The sequence below is a fragment of the Tasmannia lanceolata genome, unplaced genomic scaffold (genome assembly GCF_043159265.1).
Source record: "Tasmannia lanceolata isolate RefF3 unplaced genomic scaffold, GAP_Taslan_0.1 ptg000037l, whole genome shotgun sequence".
NCBI classification, from domain to species: Eukaryota; Viridiplantae; Streptophyta; class Magnoliopsida; order Canellales; family Winteraceae; genus Tasmannia; species Tasmannia lanceolata.
The window spans coordinates 42,763,984-42,786,290 of NW_027518714.1; the positions used below are offsets into that span (position 1 = coordinate 42,763,984).

Consider the following 22,307-nt stretch of genomic DNA (forward strand, 5'->3'; position numbering starts at 1 on the left):
CTCTTTTTTAATCATACAATGGAAAGAAAACTCTTTTTTAATCATACAATGGAAAGAACACCCTTTACAATAGAGGAGAGCAAAGGGTATCTTTAACCCCTCAAAAGAGATTGCCCAACATCAAACCTTGAAAACTGATTCCCCTGAGGCATCCAATGTACCCTTTAACCCCAACTTTCAGTCCTTTTGTGAGGAAAAATAAGAAATAAGAAACAAAGGAGGTAAAAAACCATATATGATTAGAAAATATTACAAAACAAGTAATTTCTAATCATACAATGGAAAAATAGCCCAAAATCCAGTTATTAAGCAATCCTTTTGTCCAACATAAAACCTTGAAAACCCATTCCCCTGAGGCAGCCAATGTACACTTTAACCCCAACTTTCAGTCCTTTTGTGAGGAAAAATAAGAAACAAAGGAGGTAAAAAACCATATATGATTAGAAAATGGCTAATATGCCCTCGAGAAATCGGACATTGTGGGAAGATAAAAGAAGCAAGGGTATGGAATTTAGACAGAAGGCACAGATGAACTTTCGATTTTTTTCAACTGTCTTTTACCCTCCTGCTTTTCTCCGACCATTGTTATTGAGGGAATGAATAAGAATGTTTCCGTTAGCTGGCAAGCAGACAGAATTTCAAATTTTCTTGAACTTTACCACCGAAACAACCAAATTCCACTCCCCAAATCCCAATAGCAATCACGTTTTCATTGGGTTCAAAGCCTCAAGCGCCAAATCATATAACCCTGAAACTCTCAAAATAGTAAGAAAATCACCATTTGAAAACACTAATGGTCAAATACTGTCATCTCTTCCTGAGAAAATTAGATTCTCTGCAACAACCTCCCTTCTTCAGCTTTAAGTAACTGAAAACCCCTTATTCTAATTCTCCACAAGTTCAGATTTAACCCATTTATTTACTTTAATGTATACTATTTTATATTTTCTTAAAAGAATAAGAGAAAAAGACACACATAAAAAGAAAACGCACCCCTCCTAAAACCCTCTTCCATTTCTTTCTAGACCCTTCTCACAAAACCCTCTTTTCAGCCATGATTTTAGCCCAAACCCCAAGTCAGACAGGGTAGGTTACCAAAAAAAAAACCCACCCCTTCAAAACCCTCTTCCATTTTGAAGGAAAATAAAAAAGCCCCACCCACAAAACCCTCTTTGGCAGCCATGATTTGAGCCCAAACCCCAAGTTAGACAAGGGTAGGCTACCCAAACGAAAAAACCCAGGAAAAAAAATTGCAACCCACCAAAACCCTATTTTGCAAATATGATGTGAACCCAAACCTCGGATAGGTTTTTCAAAATCTTGTTCGTAGAAAAAACCCAGAAAAAGAACAGAAAAAAATCCACCTCTCCAAAGTCCCGTCCCAATAAACCCTAATTTGCAGGCATGATTTGAAATCCAAAAGCAATAAAAGGCCTAAAATTTGCAGATATATTTTTCTCTAAGATTGCTTCTTAGATGGGGGATTTCTACTGGAGAAGAAAAACACTAAGAAAAGAAATAAAAACATGTGAAAAAGGGAGAAAAAAACTTGATGGAGAGACCCAAACAGAAGGCGTTCGTTTTTTGGAGGGACGTAATGAAAGAAGAAGAAAGTAGACGTCTCTGTTGGAAGGAAGAAGAAATATCCCTGACTATAAATGCCGGAAAAAGCTACGTGTCACTTGTGGAGGTTATTTTGGCGTTTTGGCAAGGGCAAAGCATAGCGTGAAATGACGGAAATGCCAGAATGAATGAGGACATATGAGGGAATTCAAGAAAAACAAAACTGGGATGCGAACGGTATTTAAACAAAAGCAGCAGACGAACTTTAAGGGATTTTCCCTTTTAGTAGTAAAGGATTTGTATTCACTCTAACTTCAGTCTCTATCTTGGAATTTTTTCCTGCTCTTTTCGCATTTACAGGTTGAACTACTTTTTATAAACAATAAGTTTTTTCTCCCGGCCTCGTGCAACGCACGGGTTTCCAACTAGTTACTTTGATATTGCCACCAAGAGAAGGGGAGGTTTGATCTTGGCTTGCTTCAATTAATGTCCCCAAAAATCTTCATCATAAGATGATCTTAACCCTCCAATTTGAGTAAGTTCTTATCCCTAACCTATATTTTAAGCCTCCACGTCTAGAAGGGTTAGAATCAAGGAAGATTTTTGGGCACCCTCTATGGCCTAAAAATGAAAGATTCAGATAAATCAGATCCCCTAAATATCTAAAAATGATGATTTAGACCCCCCCTAAATATCCTAGTCCAATAAGAGAGATAAGAAGACATACAAATATCCAATTCCCATTTCACCTTATAAAAGCTTCCGAAGAAAATGAGAAGATAAGAGAGAAAAGAACTAGACGGTAACTGTGAGAAAAAAAAGAAGGCCAGCGCCAGCCAGGACAAGAGGCATGGCTGTCACTCTTCTCTGGAGTTTTTTCCCCTCTTTCTCTCCCTCTCTCGGTAAGCGCTCCTCAATCCATAGATCAAAACTAATAATACTAAAATATTAAAAAACGGGAGTCTAAACCAATCACCCAAAACAACAATCACGAAAAACCCATATCATCCTTATCGGTACACACGCCCATCCCAACCTTCTCTATCAACTCCAATCCCCTCTCTGTTTTTCCCTTTGAAAGAAATTTCTAAAGTGATTGTGTAACAAGGGTTTTCTCCCCAAGAATGTAGGGTTAGGGTTTTTTTTTTTTAATTCTTCAATGGCATCTGGGTTCTTTTTCATCTGCCTTCTCCATTCTCTAAGCGCGATCACTTGTGGAGCACTGATTATGTTCTATTTGAGAGAGATATCAGCCATTGGGCATGGGAGCGAGACGGCGAGCAAGATCCTTGGATCTACGCCGCATGATCAGCTCCTCATCCAGATCTCAGATTCATTTGCTGGAATGTTGTTATTTGTGATTGGGTTTTTGCTCTTTATGGTGGCCTTTGTCAAGGATCGCGATTTTCAGGCATTCTTTGCTAAGGGTTGTATCCTTCTCCACCTCTCTATGGCCCTATGGAGGCTATATTTCGAACGCCGCGTTGAAGATCTTGCTCGAGATTGGCCTAGGCAGCTTGTGGGAGATCTCTGCTTGAGTCTCTCTTGGGTTTTCTACCTTGTCTACTCCTGGAGAGAGAAGTATGATTAGTTTTGATTTCGAGACAAATACTGAGTTGCTACTTTGCATTGCGTGCTTAGTTGTTAATGATACTGGAAATTGAACGAGCAGTAAGCGCGAATTGGGTAATGAGGAAAAGAAAAGAGCAGCTAATTTTAGATAATTTCTCGTTGTTTCCTTTTATTGGGAGAGCTTTCTGTTCTGTACTTTCTGAGATTTAAGGAGAGAGTTGGGTTGAGAGCAGTTGTGAATGGTTGGTTGGTTGGTTGGTTGGTTTACTATGTTTATCTGAATTTTGGTTTTGAGTGTTGGGTTTGTTTACTTTTCTGTTTTTGAGTGATGAATTCCATGGCAACCCTGTGGGTGATCTTAGTCTTCCATGTAAATTTTCTTTCTTAGAAGTAATAAATATGGAAATATATGAGCTTCGAGATCTCCCCCTTTTTCTTGATTTAGATGACAGTAAGGGTGGTTTCTTGTCTGTGTTTGTTTTTTGTGTAATTTGTTATGCCTTTTGGAATAGATTTCCTATTGAGGGGTTCTCTAGTTGCATTTTTTGTTTTCTTTTGGAATAGATTTCCTATTGAGGGGTTCTGAAAAGCTCATGTTCATTACATTGTGGGGATATCTGAAAGCTTCCTCTGTAATTAGAGTGAAATTCTCAATGAAGAACTCATTGGTACTACTTAATTAAGATAAGCGTTGACAAATTCAAAGTTGGAGTTCTTGTAATTCTGCCCTTAGCCAATAAATCACTAGCTCTCTAGTTTTTTAGAATCTATGATGTCGAACTCTTCTGTGTATTGCCATTCATTGACTCCCAATGGGTTGTAGTTTTTTAGAATCTATGATGTCGAACTCTTGTGTGTATTGCCACTCATTGACTCCCTTTGGTTGTTCTGTCAGTTTACATGAATTTGTTAGTCAGCCAATCAAAGTATCATATATCTGCTGAATGTTGTTTGGATATTACATTCTGATAGCTAATCTTTCTTCTATCTTTGATTGTAATGGTTCTGCAGAAGGTTACATTTTGTTGTGTTTCTTGATTATCTTACTTACAGCATGGAAATGGCATGCATCAATCAAATTGTAGAATTTTCAGAGAGAAATTCAATTATTTACAGAGGTTACAGTTGTTATATGGATGTACATTGAAGTTAACCACAGAATGTTGCCGCAACACATTTTTTGTAGGTCCTTTTTGTATTCGCTATAAGTTTTCAAAGCGGTTATCGTGGTAGCTCTTTGAACCAATACCCACATGGTTTATGATGAGATATTTCATAAAAATCTGAAGCAATTAGTGGTTACTTCATTTGTGACTGTTAGAAGCTACTACTGATTCTCAATTGCAGTGGAGATAGAAAATTCAGAACAATTTTTGTTTGAACATGTTCAGTTGATATTACCTACACTTGTAGCCATCTATGTAGCCGACCCCAACTAGTTTTGGGACAGAGGCTTAGTTGAGTTGAGTTTAGTTGTTGTAGCCATCTATGTGCCTTACGACCCGCATAACATATAATCAGTGGTGATCATATCCTATAATGGCTGAGGAGATTAGGAATATTTCCTTCTCTCTTATTTCAGCCCGTCATCTTTTATTTTTATCGTAAGACATCTTTGAACAATGCTGACATATCTATGCATTATTCTTTTTTTAAAAATGGCATTCATATCTATGTTCTTACCTAGATATGCTCTTATGTTTCTATGCAATATCAAATTTAGATGAGAAAATTAGCTCCAGCATTCTTGTTTCTTATTTGATAGACATGAACATTCCAGGCATTGGGGGGTTATATCATCAGTTTGGAGCATGTCACAGGACATCTTGTCACTAATACCACCACATATCTCTGCTGGACTGTTTCTATAAATGTTCACACAATTTAGACTGCCTGCATATATAAGGAGCCTACACCATTTGCTATAGTTTCAGCAATTAGTGCTTTAATTGAGACAGACTCTTTCTTGGTTATGTTGATTATTACTAATTGAAGGTGTTGATGAAAGTTCTAAATGGTCAGGTCTTTTATACCCTTCAAATAATATTTCTGTTAAGGATTCATTACAAAAATAATTGTCTACCTTCTGGGATGCCATGTTGACAAGTCTGTCTTAATGTGTTCTATTCTTTTATGCAGTTGGGTATTAGAAACTATATAGTATAAACCTCTGTTTACAAATTCCCCTAGTAAACTATTCACCCCACCGATTGGACTCAGCTTTAGACGACCAGCCCGAGTTATAGATAAATTGACCACTTCAAACATTAAGCTGCCAAAATTTACTTTTGGCTTGTTATTAGAGTTCAACTTTTTAGACATTGTTCTGCACATCTTCATCCCAAATTATGAAGTAGAAGAGAAGTGATTGATGGTGTAGGGGAATACATGGGGATTGTAAATTATGTAGTTCTATAACTTACAAGCCATCCACAGTCAATCAAAGAAGTGTTTATTGAAGTGAGGACTGCCCTTATAGAGAAATGGGAGTAGGCTCCAATACACCCATTTTCTTGTGTGAATAAAAAGAGAATTTTTCAACAGATTTTGACTATTGATATGGATCATTCAACCGTTCCAAATTGATGGTTGAAAATAAAATGTGCTCAACCACATATCATTATATCTAGAAGCCATGTAAAAAATATGAGTCAAATACATGGGGAATGGTCTAGATCGGATTGCACAACCCATTAATTGGGTGATTCAATTGTTTGAGTGATGGACAACTGCTACCCCTGGGCCCACTCATGGACTGCTACCCTTGGGCCCACTCATGATATACCTTCCAGTCAAGCAATTAAAGCCCGTAAATGCATTTGCAAAATCATTTAAAAAATAATCAAGTGTTTTAGTAAAATCTTTGATAAAACATTTAACAAATCCACTTGGCCAAGCTATTTTATAGGCTTAGTGCTCTGACCGAAACAATCGTCCTTTAAATTATTAAAGGGAAGTGATATATCCGCCCCTTTTGATCACCAGGAACACCCAGGTAGGGGTGTAAATGGATATTCGGAAATTCGATTACCGTCCGCATCCGAATCCATTTAAAGTGAATATTATCCGAATCCGTTTCAAGCGGATATTATCCGAATCCGTTTATGAGATATCCAGCTCATAACGGATGCGAATCTGGTAAATGGTATATCCGATCCGTTTAACATCCGAATCCGAGAAGTAAATCCTTTTTAATTATTATTAATAATATCATTAATATTTATATTTAGTAATGACACACTATATTTTGTTTCTAAAAGAAAAGTGAATTTTCTTTTTAAGAAAAAAAAACAAAAATAGCCCAAACCCATTTCATCGTATACAAAAAAAAAAAGGAAAAACCCAAAGACCACTACCAACACTATCATCCATCCCCACCGCCTCCCTCTCTCTCTCTGCCTTTGTTTTAAAAGGAAGAAGAAGATCTCATATATTTTAGGGTTTGAGAGTTAATTTTGTGAAGAGAATGTAGAGGTCTAGTTTTAGGGTTTGGAAAATTCATTCGAGTAAGAAGGAGAAAAAATATAAAGTGCTGCAATAAAATGTTCAAATTTACCGGATAAACGGATACGGATAATATCCGAATTCGAACAATATCCGGCGGATACGAATTCGGTAATAAATATTAAATATCCGGCGAATCCGAATCCAAATTCAGATAGTGTATATTGTAATCGAATTCGGATATAGCCATATCCGCTCCGAATTCGATCTGTTTACACCCCTACACCTAGGGGCATTAAATTCTTCTGACATAAGTACAACAGCCCCTCTTTACTCATTGATACACTGACAGGGGGTTTTCCCGGTGATCAAAAGGGGTGGATATATCATTTCCCATTATTAAAATATGACCGTGCAAATAGCAATAGCCAACATATAATTTAGTCCCATTTTTCTAATAAATCATGTTCTCAATGTGGGTCTCTTTGATTGCACAAAGGCCAAGGTGGCTTAAGGGTTTTACCTGGCATTTGGGTGCCACATCAGCAAAACTCTTTTTTGGTTGCCAATATAGGATTGAAATTCCCGGAGACTACCAAGAATGTCTCTTGGTTAATCATTTCTTATCTATTGATGTGTCACTTTTGTCTCCTCCTAATAAAATCCCAACCAAAAACACTATAAAGGTCGTTTTTTGCTCGGATTTCTTGAGAACAATGTTTTTCCTTTCCCTCCTTCCCTCCCTCTCTCCCTCTCTCTATTGGTAATGACACTCCCTATAATTGCTCTACAAGGTTGACAACCAAACATTACCTAGCACTATTCTAAGAGGAAAGTTCCAGGAAATGCAACACTTGTTTCCTCCTTGTTGACTACTTAAACCAGTACTCTATGAGATAAATACCTACAACCAAACAAGGGACGGGTAAAGTAGTGCGTAAGTAGTTTTTGGCTCCTTTTTGCAATTAAATGTAACATGACGCCCAACCTTACCAGTAAACTACTAGTAAAGGCATCCAAATGTACAACCAATCCGGCCCATTAGCAAAACCTCAACTTGATCAAACTCATGAACATGGGTTGGAACAAAATGCACATGACTTGAGCTAGGTCTCAAGCTTAGCAACTCAGCTTAGCCCTTTTAGGGCATGTTTGGTTGCCGTGAATGTTTCTTCATGATAAACTAGGGAGGGGTTGTGCGGGTGAAGTAGCTAAATATCAAGAAACAAAATACATGAAACTAGCATCTCCAAGTGGTGAGAAGGGCTAAAAATCAGGAAACAAAAACCTCTACTCAAACTATTTCCAGATTTATGGCAACTTCACCCACATCTCCTCCTGTAGACACCTATTTATCGAAACAAAATTCATGGTAGCCAAACGATGCCCTAGAAAGGTTCGAAACTAAACAGGTGGGCCGGTCCACCCAGCCCGTATGGGTTTGGATGGTACGGGACGGGTCATAAATGACCTGGAATTTTACGGGTCACAATTTGGTGAACCCAGACCCCACCCATACGGGCCAGGTGGACCGTGGACCTGCACGTCACTTGGGTTTTTTTTTTTACTGTTTTTATTCTCACACTATAATAGGATGATCCAAATCGTCCATGTGATGGGCCATAACGTAAATAGGTTGTGCCCAAAAAATCATTTCCATAGGATGATCCTGGCCCTCTGATCTATGGAGGAATTGCATATTATTTGGGTTTTTATGGGCACCCGCAGGAGGGCCGGGTGGACTTGTGAGTCTGGGTCACTTTTTGCCAGGTCTATCCAAAACAGCCCAATGCAGTTTTTGGCCTTGGCCGCAAGGAGAAAGGATCACTGCTCTCTGAATTTTTGGGTCAACAATCCATTTTGTCATATTCTCAATTGAAAACATACATGGTGCATAGTTTATGTTACTGCAGTGACTGTGGAGTGTCTCTGTCGTGGAAGGATGGAAATTGTATCCGGATGGAGTGGACCCACCTCAATTCTCTATCAGCATGATGATTCAGATCGTCTTACAGCTGCAATATATCAATTACACTATGGGCCCATGCACTTGATCGTGATGGGCGGCTAGATCAGCAGTCCTGCTCACGAGAGATAAGAATGCTTACCTAATTTTGACCAGATCCTCTTATGTCCGTATCACTATCACGAACCATTTGCATGTTCTAGGTCTTACTATTATTTCAGGCACTTAAAATTTTATACAGAGTTAGAATTTTTTGTATGTGCTTGTAGCAGTGATTTGGTGAACTGAATCACACAACTTCAAATGGAGAGATGGAGCACATCCAACCGGGATGGGAGAATGCATTTTAGGGTTCAATGAGAGGAGATAAAACTTGGTTCATTAGATTCATAATTCTTTCGAATTAGATTTTTTCAGGGCTTTAGGGTTCAACGAGCGCAGTTGAATCTTGATTAGCTTGAATTGATTCATTTGAATTAGATCTTATTAGCCTTTGCGGGCCCTTCAACGAACGGATTGAGCCGTGCCATTCCACAATATTGATAAGTCCGAAGTCTAAACGGATGTGCTCATGTCACCCGATTAACTAGGGGACATTTCCGTAATTTCACTTTGAGATATTTTTATCTTCTTTCTTCTAGTAGAAGGAATCCACAGTCGTAGTTATAATTGCTGTGACCCTCAAAGACCTCGGCTTCCGATGACCCCTGCTCTATTTTCTCTCTCTCTATAAAATCCCCCTCGATTTCTCCAAATCTCTTTGTTTTATTCTCCTTGATTTCTCCAATTCTCTCGCTGCGATCTCTGTTACACGCTTCGTCTCCATTTTCTCGCTTCTTTTGTTAGGGTTTTCCGCTCGATCTTTCCAACTTCTATTTCATTATGTCAGAAACATTCCATTTTGTGATCAAGGTCGGTTTTCTTTCATCTTTCGTGCTCGATTAAATTTCCCTTTTATCTTTCTATTTTATGGGTTTTGTTGCATGTGATTAAGGAATATAGTTGTTTTAGAGTTCTGTTCTTCTTCAAGAAATCTTTTGTCAGATATATATGGATGTTTTGGTTTTTTTTTTTTTTTTTTTTTTTTTTTTTCAGATTTATTTCGTTAGATATATGGATGAATAGTGCTGTACAACGTTGATTCTTGAGTATAATTCAACAGAGGAAAATGATGTTCTTATGGCTAGCCTTTATATGTATTGTGATGAATTTTAGGGGTTCTATTCGCAGTAAATTTTTGTTAAATTATGGCGCAATATTTGCTCTCTCTCTTTTAATTTTAAAATTGCTCAATTGGTAGAACTTTGAATTGCTTGTTTGCAAGTAATGGGCTAGTAGAATGCTGAAAAAGTAGAACATGTTGCATTTGGTTGCTTGTAGGGTTCAAGGTAAATAGATGATAGTGCACGAATGAGGCCACGAAAGCAAAATTTGGTCCAAAAATATCCTCTACGCACAATTACTGATTAATAGACCACGTTATATCCATTGAAATGAATAGCAACCTACATGAAAACACAGGCATGTGCAACTGTATGTTCCATATGCGAAATTACAATTTGTTGTGCAATCCTGAATTAATTCTTATAATCACTGTCACATTTTGACACTATTTATGTTTCTGAAAAATACAGATCAAACATAATAAATAATTGCAGGTGATCCTACATAACAATAACTATATTATTTTTTATTTACCTTTCAAAATTAATCACTATAAAATGAAAATTATTACTAGACTATAGGGACGCCAATTAAACCATCGACCCTTTCTTTTTCGGTTTGTGACATTTTGGACCAGCCACTTCTTCTAGAGTTGCGAAGATTCCATTACATGGAGCGCTAGCATGTTCAATGGCACAGACGCCTTGTTGTTGATGTTGCTTGCGACTTCATGGTATTTGTTAATTCACCATTAGGATGCTTCTTGTTGTGCGTTGAACTGCCAACCCTGTTACCCTCCCTTCGTATGTCCATTTCCATTGTAGATGCTATACTTCAACCCATGTTAGCCTCTACATTAGTCTGTGAAGTATCAACTCGCATACCCTCCGTCAACGGGGATGTTTTATGTCTAATCAATTTACCCTCTACAGGGGGTGCTTGTGACGTATCAACTCGCTTACTGTCAATGGAACATGCATCTTAACACGACGCCTCACTTGTGCTTGTTGAGCTGCAACCCACACCTCTCATTCACAAATATTTGTGCATAAGTAGGGATTTGCTAGCGTCCATCGCAGAATGTATTTCACGGATGGTCTGTTGCATGTGACAGCAGCCACCTCGTGAAAAAAGACAAAATCTGCTGAAAAGTGAGCCTGTGTGGCTGCTCTCACATGCAACAGGCCATCCGTGAAATGCCTTCTGCAATGGACGCTAGCAAATCCCGCATAGGTATATGCTATATCCTTGAAGCCATTGAGGATTTTATTGCCCTCTGATGCTTGATGTAGTAGAGCATATAACAATGCCCTACTATCTTTGTGATCCACACAGAATTCTTCGCTTTTGGTGGTTGTTGCGGTGAATCCATCCCCTAACTGATGTCACAGTTCAAAGTTATTTTAACTAATGAAAGAACACATACATATATGTTCATATTCTCAACATCCACATAAAAAGTAGCATACAATAATTCGGTTAAAAAAGGAGCATACCGTACAACAATTTGCAGACCCAAATAGCATGTTAACATCAAACGTCCAGTGTACAATGTTAAACCCAAATGGCTGACTTTGTCTTTTCAGGGTTGTGGAACGTTTCAAGTTTCCAATATAATCTTGTTGGTTGCTTTTCAATTTTTTCAAGCCTATGTCGTTGGAAAATCTCTACAAAACGAGCAAATAAAACTTTTTAAAAAATATCATTATGTCAGTTGTAACAAACCACAAGCCTCTTAATCTACGTCTTGGTGAGATTTGGAAGGCCACAGGTTAAAAGAAAATGGCCTCAAAGAAAAATAACCCAGCAATCTCTTATTTAATGGATTCAATGAGTTTTCGTTGAAGATTTTGGTGATGATATATTTCATGCTTGTGGGTTTCTAGCTACCGATTCTTCCTTATCTTTCGACCTTTTGGTAAAGCCTTACAAAATCGCAATGCAAACATGAGGTACTTATCTTTGCATGATCTATCAAACAATACGCTCGGGAAAACATAGAATATTTTTAAGTAGTTCCAAATCGAAAAATTCAGCTTAGAACTTTGGGCTTTCCACATGAAGATTAGACTTTTCTTTACGTTGCAAAGCCAAAAAGCAGTTCGCAATATGACCCGTGTTATTTTGTGGGATTGAAAATCCTAGCAAACGGCATCTGATGTCAACATCAATGCTTGGACCAAGGCGTTAAGTTGTTTAAGGCTCCTCATAAATTCAATTGTCATAGGACGAGCCTTCTTTGTTCTTGTTGTTTTCATACTCTGTCACAAACATAGTTTACCGGGAAATGAATTTGGGAAACGAAAAGTGAAACGGAAACGGAAAGCACATGAAAAAAATATAGGGGAAACAAGAAATGAGAAAACAATAGAAAATCATATGAGAAACGTCTTAGGAAACACATTAGAAGCGTTTCAAAAACGAAAACGCACACGAAACACAAGGAAAACACGAAATATGTGGTTTTGTAGATTTAAATTTTGTTAATTTTAAATTTTTATTTGAATTTTTTATATTTTATTACAATATAGGCTTCTTTTTGAATATTTATTCCACAATCTTTGATGTGTTTTTCCCAAAATGATTTCTGTAAGTTCCACACGTGTCCCACACATTTCACATGCGTTTTCTAAGAGTTTTGCATATGTTTATCACGCCTTTTACATGTTTGACATAAGTTTCTCATATGTTTCGCATGCGTTACGGAAACATTTCTCCAATTTGTATCATGTTTCGAAAACATTTCCGAAACGTGGGAAACATGTTTTAGAGGAAACAAGTTTCTCGCCCGCCCGAGGAGTTTCCGGTAGCTATGGTCACAAGTCTGGTTTTGATGGTGTACACAAGAGGACTTTCTAGATGTAAGACGCCTAGGGCATAGGGCTTCATAGATGTATGGTTAGGCACAAAAGATTTTTGAATAAGTAATTGTAATAAGGCTTGATACACGGATCTTAACTTCATCATTGTCAAACTCTACTGTGCCTAGATTATGTTATCTAACAAAATGAGTAATATAACCTCATGCAATAGTAATCAAGTTTTTAAATTTCGGTTTCGGTGGAAATTTCAGTGGAGATCTTGTAAAATTACGAAAACATATGAAACATATGCAAATGATGTTTTAAGATGAAACTTTGGGAAATGCTAGAATAATCCCAAATACATATTTAGAAACCGTCGCATAAGCATAAAAGTCATCCATAATAGCTTAATCATATCAAACACCTAGCGACTTGTATTGTCGCACATGTCTGGAATAGTAAAGGTAACAAACAGGTACTATATAATGAAGTATAAGAAAGTACAATGACAAGACTCCTCTAGGGACTACAACTCTATGTCAATACGACAGAGTTACGAGGTATTATTGCTCCCATGTCGGTCTGACTCCCTATGCATACGATGCGGTTACTTTATTGTGCAGTTCATTGATGTTGCTTACCAAATATCATTCTCTACATTAATGAAATGAAAATCATAACATCTTTCCTTTTCTTTGTTGTTCTGACCATTTTGGTCTAACTTCAAGAATTTTGGTTTAAATTTCGGGGAAATAATGACGTGGAAGGAATTCATGTAGATTTTGTTTCAGTGAGGACGAAAATGGTAAACATTTCGGTTGTTTTGGAAAAATTTCAGAGAAATTTAAAATCATGATATTGTCACAGCACTAGTTTTCCAATCGTATCCAACGAAGATGAGAGACATATTGATGCCCTACCTGGGTCCTCTATGGATTCTGTTAGAAGTGTGTGTGGGTGTGTATTGTAGCCATAAGGGCATAATAGTCTTTTGTATGTTCTCTTTCCTATAAATACATAAGTGAGGGGGAGGATCCCTAACTCACTCTTCCTCTTCCTCTTTCTTTCTCCCTCTTTGGTGGCTTATAACATGGTATCAGAGCCCTAGGGTTTGAGGCCCTAGGGACCACCTTGCAAGCCCCCTTCCTCCGCCCATCTCCTCTCCCATCTCTCCTCCTCCAGCTCCTACGAATACATATCAACGCAAGTCGAAGTCTACAGCCCATCAGTCTCCTCCTGCGCCAACAACATCTCAGCCGGAGATCACGACTACCTCTTCTTAGGTACCTGAAGATTCTCTCATTGCCTCGCGTACTCGTTCTCATAGTACTACTCATCATATTCCTCAGTTGTTTCCTATGGCTCTCTAACCCCTATGTTTCGGAGTTTTGTATCTTCTTTGTCTTCTATTTCTGTGTCACAGTCCTTGCCAGCAGCTCTTGATCATCCTGGTTGGCGTGCGGCTATGGACCTTGAGATGGAGGCCCTTCAGGCCAATCATACATGGGATTTGGTTCCCCTTCTACCTGGAGCTTGGCCCGTCGGTTGCCACTGAGTTTATGCCGTCAAACACTTACCTGACGGGACAGTTGAGCGCCTTAAGGCGCACTTAGTTGTCAAAGGTTATACTTAAACTTTTGGAGTTGATTACCAGGAGACATTTTTCCCAGTTGCCAAAATACCATCTGTCAGGATTCTCCTCTCACTTGCAGTTAACAACGGCTGGCCCCTACATCAGTTAGATGTGAAGAATGCCTTCTTACATGGTGAGCTTATTGAGGAGGTGTATATGGGGCAACCTCCTGGGTATGTTGCTCAGAGGGAGATGTCGTCATCAGTGTGTCGGTTGCAGCGATCTATATATGGCCTGAAGTAGTCCCCTAGAGCTTGGTTTGGCTGTTTTAGCGATGCTATCATGCACTTTGGCATGAAGCAATGTGCTGTTGATCACTCTGTGTTCAGTTATCAATCGGGTGCTGGTTGTGTTCTATTGATAGTGTATGTTGATGGCAATGTCATTATAGGCAGTGATTTAGCGGAGATACACAAACTGAAGACATTCTTGCAGAAAGAGTTCTCAACTAAAGATCTGGGACGTCTTAGATACTTTCTCAGCATTGAGGTTGCCCATTCTACTAGAGGTATCTCTCTCGCATTCAGGTTGCCCATTCACTGGACTCTCTGGCTCTACATCGGATATCTCTGACTCAGTATCTGCCTTATTGGACTCAGTATCTGACATAACCAATGACTTAACTATAATGATCTCATCCACAATATCATCTGTCGGATCAATAGCATCATCTATGTTTGGCTTGTCAATAGTGTTAGGAAATTCCTTCGCTGATTCAATTTCGGCCTCTCGTGCACGACGCGCTGCGATGTTTCGTTCAAGGCGAGCCAAGGCTTCATGTTCTTCGCGGCGGGCTGCGGCTTCACTTTCGCATACCGATTTCCTCTCATCCAAGTAACGCACTGTACTTTCCAAATTGCCTGAAATTCAGCTTCTTGTGCAAGTCGAGCAACTTCTTCTCGTCGAGCGGCTTCTTCACGCATCAATCTTTGTTTATACTCTGCTCGCTCACGTTTCAATCTTTTCTGATAATGATATCCATAAATGTTCATAAATTCATAACGAACTTCTTCCCATAGACGGAATCGTGGCTTGCCTAAGTCATGGCGCTCTAGCACGAAGAATTGCCATTTTGACTTGGCGTCTCTGCAAACTGAATCCTGCGTCTCTGCAAACTGGATCCTTGACATAACGAATGGTTATTTCATGATTATAACCATAATACTAATGATATGCATTAAGTGCCTCGATCTATTCTTGAAACGCATCATCGACATCTCTATAGGGATAGTGGTGTTCATCATAACCATAGAAATATGGAACAAATGGTGGAGCCATAAGGATCGGTGTCGAAAACTGAAATCAACCGTCTGATCTGTCTGTCATGTCGAATGGAATACAATGGCTGTCTCAGATCTCAAATCGGACTGTCAGATGGCTCGGATCTGCGATCGGACCAAAACGGATGGACAGCCAAAGTTGGTCACTCTAGTGCTTACACTAATTATTGACTGCTGAAAGTAGACTTGATGTACGCGAAAAGTTGTCACGAACAACTTTCGTGTTAATGACGAAACCAAATATTGAGCAGAAATCGTCCATGTAAAATCATAATAACGCAACCTACACCGAAGAAGCAAACTGGCTAGAAAGATAGCAACGTACTCCTCTTGAGTCGGTGGTACCGGCATGATAGCTATGGGCAGTACCAATCCATGACTAGCCTCAATAAGGTCATCATCCACTGGTATCACATCTGGCGCAATGGATTCAACAACGAAGTCATCTGCTAGAATCGTATCTAGCATAATGATATCAGGCGGGCAATCCTCCTGATCAATCTCCGACACATGATTATGCTGGGAAAGGAAAACAACTCACGGACTGTATGCTTGTATTAAATGGGCGAAAGAGCAATATAGGTTGGGTCCCACATGAGAATGAAAATAGCCCTTTCACCAAGTCAATTACTTTATTGGGAAGGAAAATAAATATAACTTACCTTTTTTATTCTAGCTTCTCTACCAAGGTACCATCTTGACCCTTGTGCAAGTCATCAGATGCCTTTTTTTTTTTTAATTTAAAATATCTTTGAATGACATGTATACTAGGAAAGAAACCCTTTTCTATGGTTACTTGCCTTTCTCAGTTCCTTGTCAAAAGTAGAAACTCTGAGTTTTCCTTCTGATGCACGTCAAACCCACGGCCGGAAAAAATTTCTTTTAGGGCGAAAAAATTTCTTTCAGAGGATGAGTTGCATACGGCAAAACCATGGCCAGAAACTTTGGATGTTGGCTCGAGGATTAGTTGCACACGACACTTCTAGTGGCTGCAATTCCTGTGTGAAGATATTGCATGCACTGGCTTGAGGATGAAGATAGAGTCAACAGGTTTTTCTTTCTTCTTTTCTTTTTTTAATATGGATTTAGGGTTCGTGGGGAAGCTAAGGAATTAGGTTTCTTGGATTAGAGTATGCAGGGAAGGGCTTTGGGTAGAGAGTTGGCTGAGGGTTATGGGGAGAATTCTGGGCTGCTGGTCACGATTGGGGAGAGGTGTGGACTGGTCTTGGGCTGAAGGAAAGATGGAACCGAGGTGGACTGAGGGTGTAAATTTTTCTGCAGGTTTGGGGCTGTTATACAGGTGGAAAATAAAGGGCTTTAGGGGATATAGGGACTGGTTTTGGATGATGTTCGACTGAGAATAAAGGTTAGGGATGATGGGTATGGGCTTTGATACCAAATTTGATGTAGGACCGGGAAAGGAAATAGAAGATGGGGATAAAAGAGAAGAAGAAGAGAATAGATGAGAAAAGAAGAGAAGAATAGCGGAAGAAGAAGAAGAGAGAAGAAGAATAAGTAGAGAAGAAGAGACGAAATTAGGGAGAAGTAGAAGAAGAATAGGAGAAGAGGAGAAGAGAGGGAAGAATAGGAGAAGAGAAGTAGAAGAAGACAGGGAAGAATAGAAATCTGGGGGAGAAGCTCTCAATTCAATTCAATAATCATCAAAGTTTTCAATAAAGCTGTAAAGAGGCCTATAAAGAGGCAATTAACAACCTAAAAGATAGAATTCCTAAAAGACTGAACTTCCTAATTCTAAATAACATGGAAAATAAAAGCCTAGAAACTAAATAACATGGAAAATAAATGCCTAAAAATCCTAATGGGCAAATGTGCCACTTATTGGCCTACAATTTGCATCATTAACCCATTAAAAAAAATAAAAGTACTCGCTGATAAAGAACTTCCGCGTCAATCATCGACTTGCTTTAGTTGACTCCTTTGACCACCATGGTCAAGGTCTCGTCCGAGCTTGAGTTTTGAAAAAAATACTAGCAACAAATGATCATTACAAAGTTCTTGTTCTCTATTATGAAATTTGTGTTATGCCTTACCATAACCAAGTGTAAGCTTGGGCAATTTTTTCTTATATGAAGTACTTCAAATCGTGTTGATGTCTACGTGATTGCAGATGTATTTGTGCTCCTGAGTATTTATTAGCATATGGGTATCGGTTTTCAATATTTCTATTGCTCTTATCAACCATTCTATGAGCTGTTTTTTCAGGTCAAATATGAGGACACACTCAGACGCTTTAATTCCTATGTCAAAGGAAATCACATGGAACTCGACATCAGTGGACTGAGACAGAAGATTATTAATCTTTTCAAGTGGAGCCCAGATGCTGATTTTACTCTTACATATACCGATGAAGACAATGATGTTGTCTCACTTATTGATCGTGATGATCTGCATGATGCTGTTGTGATTCAGCATCTTAATCCCTTGAGAATAAATGTGATGTTGAATACTAATAGAATTGGGACATTTGAGAGGTCGCTGATTGTGAGTTCAACTCCCATCAGATCACCACAAATCCGGACTCAACTGCCTCGCATTAGTTCTAGTGTTGAAGAAGCCTTGAAGTCCATACCAGAGCCATTACAGAGCACACTTCTGAAGCTCTCCGATGATTTGATATCAAAAGCCGCATCAACACCAGCCCTCGGTGACATTGTGGAATATTTCTCAAGCTTGGGACAGCCTCACCCTAGTCCCCTTTCCAAGGGAGATGGGGCTTCAAGGGAACCTAGCAATGTGTCTCGTCATCCTGTGGATCTTAATGTTAATGTGGGCCAAGACTCCCAAGGTGACCAAATTATCAAACCTAGCAATGTGTCTAGTGATACCATGGATCTTAATGTTGATGTGGGCCAAGAATATTCAGGTGACCAAATTATCAAACCACGGGTGTTAGAAAATGCTACTCTTGTTGATCAAACTACAGAAAACAAGCTAAAGGGCCATGATGGCGGTACCATTACCAGAGGTGTTGGGTCTTCGTCTCCCCAAGCCGGTGATTCTATCGATCTTAATATGGATTTTGGCACACATCAACATGCATCAAGTTTTTCAGATCCATCAGTTTTAAAATCCAAGGATAAGGCAAAACTTCAAAAGGATTCTGAGGGTCTTCATGATGGAAAATCTATTCCTTCTGCCAGTAATCCTATGGATCTTAAACATTATCCCTCCGAAGCGTCAGAAGCGCATAATCCATCTGCTCCCCCATTTTCTGGTGGTTCAGATGCGTTGGATGGTGATAATAATAAGGAACATTCTAACAGTGTGGGACCCTCTGTGTCAGAAGTGGTGGTTTCTAGTCTTCAGAGTAATTGTCCTGCCAATGACCAGATGGGTGGAGATCTTGCTGATGTTATGCTTTCTGGTGGCTTCTCTCATAGTCATCCATCTATCCAGTGTGATGGTTGTGGAATGCATCCAATAATGGGGCCTCGCTTCAAATCTAAAGTGTAAGAATAGTAGCAGTTTATTTTTCTTCATTTATTGTTGTGATATCTTCTGGGGGAAACATTAACCGCTACTGATTTTTGCGGAGGAAACATTTAATGCAGTAAAGAAGACTATGATTTATGCAACCTCTGCTTCTCAGAGATGGGTAATGAGGCGGACTATACAAAAATCGACAGTGCGAATTATGGTTCCCCACAATTATTCAAGGAGACGTACAATCATGTATTGGAACTTTTTCACCATTTTACCTAATTTATGTCCATTTTTTAATCTAATGTTGTATGTCTTTTCTCAATTTCGGCATCCTCAATTTGAAAGCCCATTCTTACAAGGCATTTGAGCTTGTGGACAGAGACCAGGTAGAGCAAAGCTTGAGAGTTGCTTTATTCAAGACGTGACCGTGTTAGATGGAACTATGATGGCTCCAGCTACTCCTTTTACTAAAATATGGCGGATGCGAAACAATGGCACTGTTGCATGGCCCTCTGGCACACAACTTGTGTGGATTGGTGGAGATAAATTATGTGATAAATTTTCAGCTGAGTTAGAGGTGGGCATGTCAATAGTCCTAAAAATTTTTAGTTCGTCCATATAAATGTACCTGAAACTTATTTCTTGTTTCTTGTTGAAGAAGTCTATGGTTACTTATGCCCTGTTCGTTTCAGATTATGACAACCGATTGCAAGTCCGAAACCTATTATTGGAATGAAAATTACATTTAAATTTGAGTCCAATAATCGGTTTAGGGCTGACAATCGGTTGTCATAATCTGAAACGAACTGGGCCTTATTGTTTGAGATTGTGAAACAAGTGTTTTTGACGTATGCAGATTCCTGGGAATGATTGCCCTGTAAACGAGGAACTTGACATTGCTGTTGATTTTATAGCACCGTCACAGCCTGGCAGATACGTTTCGTACTGGAGAATGGCGACACCCTCTGGCCAGAAATTCGGGCAGCATGTTTGGGTCCTTATCCAGGTCATAACGCGAGACAATTTGATCTTATTTTATTGCAAAAGCATTTTGTTATATAATTCTCAAGAAATTATATGGTGGACAACCGTGCATGCACATGCAGCCCCAAAAAACAATGGGTCCCACATTTTTTTTGTTTGATCAAAACCACTCATTTGTTGGGCCCTGATGTAGATAGGGTGTGCCCAGAAAATCTTCTCCCTAGGATGACCCCAACACTCCGATCCGTTGAGGTTTTTAGATTGTGGTGTTCATTTTAACCCTCCACAAATTCAAGGGTTAGGAACATCCTATGGAGAAGATTTCTGGGCACACTCTTATCTACATCAGGGCCCAACAAATGAGCGGTTTGGATCACACAAGAAATCTGCTCCCCACTGTTTTTTGGTACTGGTCGTACACCACATAATTTTTCATAATTCTCAGTTTGATTCATTTTCCTCTGCAGGTGGATGATTCTCAATGTGATTCTTTACCTGGTAGCTCCCATACTTTCCTCAACTTGAACCTGCCCCCTGAAAGTATTGGACAGAAAGGGGATGGGATCATAGATATGAATGCTGAGCTCATGGACAGTGATCTTGTTCAATCTGACCACTCCAAAGTGGCCCTCAAACATGTAAAGCCATTAGTTATTGAAGGGTCGAGCAAGAGCCAAGAGCTTGAATTTCAGCAGGGGGGCGGTGGCGTGTTTGCTGGCAACAGTGTTGCACAACCTATCCCTAAAGCATCTGATCTGCCTTTCCCTGAAGCACCTGCTCTTGTGTCATTTCCATTTATCGATTTCTCAGAACCACCCCCACGTCCGATCTCTGATGTGCCAGCGTCACCTACTGTAGCCACGGAGGAGAACATCGTTGAGCGAGCCCTTCTCAGGGAGCTGGAAGAGATGGGTTTCAGGGGGGTTGAACTGAACAAGCAAGTTCTGAAGATGAATGACTATAACCTCGAGGCTTCGTTGGAGGATCTCTGCAGTGATGCTGAATTGAGTCCAATTCTCTTACATCTGCGAGAGATGGTAAGTTATTAGTAATCAAAAAGTGCAAATGAAATTATTAGTAATCTTTTGGTGGAATTTTGTTCTGAAAATGTAGATGTGACTGCAGGGCTTCTATGATAAGGAGATGAACAGGGAACTACTGATAAGGAACGGGGGAAATGTTCAGGGAGTCATCGACGATCTCGTTGCAGGTAACTGGGTGTAGATAATCAAATTAGGATCATAATAAATAGTTCCGAGACTTGTTACATGGAACTGACATCATATTAATAGCTATTCTTATTCCATGGCTAATATAGCGTGAACCTCTTATGTAAATATGATATCTGAGAAATAATGCCTTATGCAGCAACTTACAGACTATTATCATCTGTTTCACTTTTATAATCAAATTAAACCTATATTCAATAGACCTATGAATTTGTTAACCAAGAAATCTTATAAGTCAATATATTTGTCGATCGTTGAGTTAGGTTGGATTGGTTCTCTAACCACTTTCTCCTTCCATTATTTCTCTCGTCTGGTGTGTTATTGGTGAACCACGCAGCCGTTTGGATGTTGAAAAAATGACAAACAAGGGGTGCAATTATTGTTTTCTGCATGCAAATATCATTCTCCTAAATATAGAAGACTAGAGTTGGGCAGGTAAGTCACATTATTGAAAAGCTTATAATTTTTTTTTTCCATGTAGATCTATACTATAAATAAAGAGAAACGACCCTCCTGCTTCTAAGGTGTTATTAAAATCGAATTTCAAAGAAAATTTTGAAATATGGACTGATCAACCCACATTTAAAAAAATAAAAAACTAATCAAAATAGAAAATCATAACTCAATTGGACGTCAAATGAAAATTCTATGAAGATATTTGGAAAAACTCCTCTCTTCCCCTATCTTTATCTATCTTTCCCCCCTCCGTATCCAATCTTCCTCTGTCCTTTCTCATCCCCTCCCTCTTCCGCTAAAAAGGTTCTCTTAAAAAATATCGTGCCCTTTTCTTTCTATCTCTCTCGCTTCGAAAAATTCTCTGGGACAATTAGTTTCTTCTCCTTCATGAAATTTCCTACTCTCTTTCAGTCTCAGGTTAAGTCTCTCCATTCTCTATACCAAATGTCCACTCATCAAATTTCCAATAAATGACCCATAAAATTTTCATTTCATAGAAATGACCCATAAAATATAAGCTTTTAAAGCATTCTCCTACTAATCTCAATTCGTCATTTCACACTCTTTTCCTTATTTAGATTTCAAATGTCTAATTCCTTGTAAAAACACCATCTCATTCTTGTTTCTCACATTTCCCTATGCAAAATCTCTCTCTCTCTCTCTCTCTCTCTCAAAATCCTTATAATCAATTTTTTTGGTGCTATAGTGGGACATGTATGAGTAGTCTACACTGTTGATCTTTAGACCATCCTGAGGCGACCTCATTAT

At 38.9% G+C, this 22,307-nt stretch overlaps 2 protein-coding genes across 2 annotated transcripts; both read left to right on the plus strand.

Annotated features, from left to right (window-relative positions):
- Positions 1-2,293: 2,293 nt before the first annotated feature.
- LOC143860696 (uncharacterized) lies at positions 2,294-3,561 on the plus strand. The gene has a single exon (XM_077371476.1). It carries the CDS (start codon positions 2,723-2,725, stop codon positions 3,152-3,154), a length of 432 nt encoding a protein of 143 aa, XP_077227591.1. The 5' UTR covers positions 2,294-2,722; the 3' UTR covers positions 3,155-3,561.
- Positions 3,562-9,197: 5,636 nt separating this feature from the next.
- LOC143859977 (protein JOKA2-like) lies at positions 9,198-21,287 on the plus strand. Its single transcript, XM_077370464.1, has 7 exons — positions 9,198-9,457; positions 17,650-18,896; positions 18,999-19,119; positions 19,250-19,447; positions 19,727-19,876; positions 20,322-20,891; positions 20,980-21,287. Exons 1-7 carry the CDS (start codon positions 9,428-9,430, stop codon positions 21,076-21,078), a joined length of 2,415 nt encoding a protein of 804 aa, XP_077226579.1. The 5' UTR covers positions 9,198-9,427; the 3' UTR covers positions 21,079-21,287.
- Positions 21,288-22,307: the final 1,020 nt, after the last annotated feature.